Source organism: Buceros rhinoceros, unplaced genomic scaffold (assembly GCF_000710305.1).
Source record: "Buceros rhinoceros silvestris isolate BGI_N320 unplaced genomic scaffold, ASM71030v1 scaffold14358, whole genome shotgun sequence".
Lineage (NCBI taxonomy): Eukaryota > Metazoa > Chordata > Aves > Bucerotiformes > Bucerotidae > Buceros > Buceros rhinoceros.
The window spans coordinates 81,058-85,246 of NW_010428719.1; the positions used below are offsets into that span (position 1 = coordinate 81,058).

Sequence of the window (4,189 nt, forward strand, 5' to 3'; positions counted from 1 at the left end):
CCCTGGCACCGAGTATCGGCTGTCATCGGGCTTGGGGAAGCTGCAGGAAAAGGAATGGAAGTAATTAAAAATGTATTACAATGCTCATATTAAAAACCACTACATTTCAGGCTGTAATAATGAGATTTACTCTCACATTAAGAGGAATAAGAAATTCACACCTTTTTAAAAAACTGGTTTCTGTTTGGTTTGCTGTGTTGGGTACATTCGTATCGCCACTTTTGGTTTCTCTTTCCACCAGTGATGGTTTACTTTTTTGGAGAGGATTTCAGCTGAGATTTTCCAGGAAAAGCACCTGATACAAAATGCATGAAGACAAAATCAGCACTAGTCCTCAGAAGCACATCTTTAGTATTGTAAGTGGAAAAGACTTGTCCCTTGCTTTGCTTCGTAATGCTGGAGGGAAGCCCAGAACATGGCAGTGGTGTGACAAATCTGAGTGAGTGTTGCGATTATGCCGAGCTCACCGAGGTGAACAATCAGGTCTGCCAGAGGAGACCGCTCCGCCTGCAGAGCTGGGCTGCACCGCTGCCCCATTACTGGCTTGTCATGGCATTTAAGAGTGTTCATTACGGCTTCAGTTCTGAATGTTTTTTTGACTTTATGTCTTGCTTTTTGATTTGTTGTTGCACAAACCAAGTGAGTTATTCAGAAGGTTTTTGATGCCGTTTGTCAGATTTTCTGGCTTTGCCATCGTGCTGTCAGTGACACGTCTCGTGCCTTTAGACTCACCTGGAGGGCAGAAACGCTACCGGGGTCAGTGTCAGGACCTCGCTGTGGGACACGCGCAGAGTTTCAGCAGCTCCAGTCCTGGCTGTCACAGAGGCAGGAGCCTGGCTCTCCGAACGTGGCGTGTGGCTGCAGATGCAAAGGCCAGTGATGCGCACGCAAGCTGTTTCTGCTGGCTGGCAGTGGCCAACTTTGTCCGTTCATTTCGTGCTGTATCTCTTGAAACGGGAGAGGTCCAGTGGCTTTTGTGCAGGGCACCACTAAATATTCTCCTGCTTCTTCCCTTTCATCTGATGTAGCTGCATCTCACAAATGAGGCAGAACAGACTTTAAATATTGTTTGTCGATGAAAGGCGAGACCAGCCTCCTAGCAACAAAAAGGATGTCACTTACTGTCTTCCAGAGGAGACCATTTCATCCCCTCTGTCTCAAATGCCTTCCCATGATCGCTGCTGCCACAGAACGCTCTGCCGGCAGGGAGCCCCGCTAGGAAGGGACCAAGTTCGCAAACCCCTTCTGCTCCTGGCAAACACTGTCATCTTGTACATATTTGGCCTGACCGCTCTGGCAGGTTATGAAAGACTAAATAGTGCAAACACATGTGGCAGATGCCGTTCTCGTGATCGTCGAGGAGCCTCTGAGCCCCCACCGGGAGCGTGCCAGCTCCATCTCGTACACTGAAGAGCATTATGCTGCCGAGCCTTCCACAGCCTGCCCTGAGGGACTGCCGCCGAAGTGGCGATAAACTCAGAATGAGCCTCAGAAAGTCAACTGGTTGGTTTGGCCTCAGATGGGTTTTTTCATTATTGAACTTCTCTTTCGCAGCCATATGTAGATCTGCGCTCCGAAAAACCCCGTGTGCCCTTCAGGGGGGAGATGCTATTGGGCAAGATTTACAGATAAAAACACAGAGACAGCAAAGACAGAGGGTTGTTCGTGTGAAGCGAAGCTGTAAACTGCCTTTGGTGGGTGTGTTTCTTCAGGTGAAGGGAAATAAAAGGAATCTGGGAGTAACTGGTGTTCACTGGTCACTCCTCTTGGCAGCCTGTCTAGAAAATACAGACAAGGCATTCTCCGTTCCCCAAAAAAGGGCATTTTATTTGCCTTAAATATTGCACGCCGGGTGACATTTCAGGTGTTGAGCTCCAAACCTGTGAATATCGACAGGAGCAGTTAGAAGTGCAGTTACGGACCGAGCTGGTAGCAGTAGCAGCAATATGTAGCGTCCCTGAAACATTTTACAGACATCATTTAATGCAGCATCTCAGTGTGGCAGGTGAACAACTTCACCAAGGTAAGAGGTGCCTCAGTCAGGAGATGAAATCACCTTACCAGGGGTTGAATTAACTGGAAACAAAATGTTTGGCCAGTGGAACTTGGCTTTTAGCAGGGCGTATCACTAAAATCGAGAGTCTCTAATGATCCGGATGTGTTCCCGTGTAACACCGCCCCTTTCCCTGTTCTGCTCTCTAGTACCAGCGCTGAGTTAGAGGCTTGTGCTGGGCAGGGTGTTTTAATATCTGGGGAGTATCCTGATCCTCTCTAGCTCTTGGCACACGGTATATGTAGGTATATAATTACTTAAATAAAGATACTATAGCTGAGCTTTTCTAACATGGCACATGGGAGTGAAGGGGTCGTGTCAGTTGGTGATATGCCGGCAGAGGCTCCGGGGCTGGGCAGCTCCACGTAGGTATTTGGAACAGCAACAGGACATTTGTGCTGTGAAAACATCTCCTGGAGAGAGCCCTGCGGCACCAGGCACCGCGCGGACCCAGAGAGGATCCCAGGCCCTCCCGCCATCCGGAGAGAAGTGCAGCCGAAGGGGCACGGTGGGAAGGGGAGGATGAGGGTGTGGGAGCCCAGCATGGCCCAGCTCGGCCAGATGCACACGGCGTTACCAGTGGTGCCCGGCTGCGGTGGGAGCCCGAGGTTCATCTCCCAAGGAGCGAGAGGGGGAGCCCTGCCGTTTGGCATTCGACAAAAATAGCCTCTGCAAAAAGGAACCTGCACGCTAGTCCTCTGCAGGCGGGTCTGTCGGGGTTGTTAAACTCGTGTAGCCCCTTCTAAGTGGCCTCATCCCGAGATTCTTTCAGAGACCCGAGATTCGTCGCAGCCAGGTCGAGCGACGGTGTGCGCGTGCTGCTGACCAGCGCCAAGTGTGCTGCTGCCGTTCCAAAGAGCGGAGTGCTGGTGGCCGCCACGCAAACGCGCCCATCTGACCACGCGCTGGGTGACCCTGCCGACATCTGGGCTGAGGGCGGTGCGCCTCCGACTCCGTGAGCAGTAACAAGAATTACACACAGCGCATCTCACCGAAGCTGTAAAAATGATTTTTCATTATAGGGGAATGAGAAATAAATCACAGCTCTGCAACCCAGCTGCCCCCGGTTATATTTACAGCCTGGAGGCTCTGCATCGAGTTATGTCCCCTCCACCCTTTTACTCCTTTTTCACCACAGAACGCTGTCGCGACTGCTGCCACCAATGCAGCAAGTGACAGGAGCGTCCTCCTAGAAAGGGTTCAGTTCAGCGCCGGCGACTAGTGCAAAGAACATATTGCAACACCGCGGTGGCCTGTTTTTCTGGCCTTTATTAATCCAGAAACCTTAATGATGAACAACATTTGTGTCATTGTCTACACAAATTTAATTTGTTTATGCAGCAGTTCAGTTAATCCCGCAATCTGCTTTTCTCAAATGAGGACAGATAATGGAGACACCGTTCTTTACAGGTCTTCAGGCTTTTAAATTCTGATAAAATCAGGATTCTTCACTGGGTCTTGCCACAGCTCTGAATTAAGCCACTTTAAATGTAATTACTGGAGCTGGCTGTACATCAGGAACATCCATTAAAAGAATTGATTGACCATGCTGTTACGGGAGGCATTTTATGAACAAACGATCACGATGGGTCCAGAACTGTAATTTGTAAAGGCAAAAAAGCAGGTAAATACTTTATTAGTGGTTAATGAGAGGTTCACAGGATAACTAAATTTCTTCTTTTTTAACCAGCTACTTCAGGGAACCTTGGTCCATGGCCATCTATCACGATTGGTTTATTGATCTCAGGAGGGAACTGCGCCAAGTCCTGCTGTCGGAACAGGTAAGAGAGATGGCTGGCGAGAGCTTTTCCTTATTTAGGTAATTTGTTAGTGTTGTTCACTTTGGTTTCTTCTCCCATCTTTCTCCTAAAGCTTCACGTTTCTGTTTCGCTATTTCCCCTGGGAAAGCTGAGCAGATCCGAGACCTCCCAGGGCAGGGTGGGTTCACCGGGTACAGCGCGATGCTCAGTTTCATTATTTGGGCGTATTTGCAAATTCTCCAGCAGCACCTTGGGTCGCTTTGTTTTCCTTCACAGCATTTCTGTGCAGTTTAGTACGGCCACCCAACAGACTCTGGGGGCTCCTCTGTTCAGCGATCCCCGTTTTTATTAGCGTTTCCTAATTGGGGTGCACGAC

General features: G+C 49.4%; 1 protein-coding gene across 1 annotated transcript in view; it reads left to right on the plus strand.

Moving 5' to 3' along the window:
• Nucleotides 1–3,834, plus strand: part of CFAP61 (cilia and flagella associated protein 61) — a gene marked incomplete at both ends in the record, with an annotated part of 83,303 nt that extends 79,469 nt beyond the window's left edge. The window contains one exon of the mRNA XM_010142381.1: nt 3,744–3,834. Coding sequence (XP_010140683.1) covers nt 3,744–3,834 — 91 coding nt within the window. The remainder of the gene's footprint in view (nt 1–3,743) is intronic.
• Nucleotides 3,835–4,189: the final 355 nt, after the last annotated feature.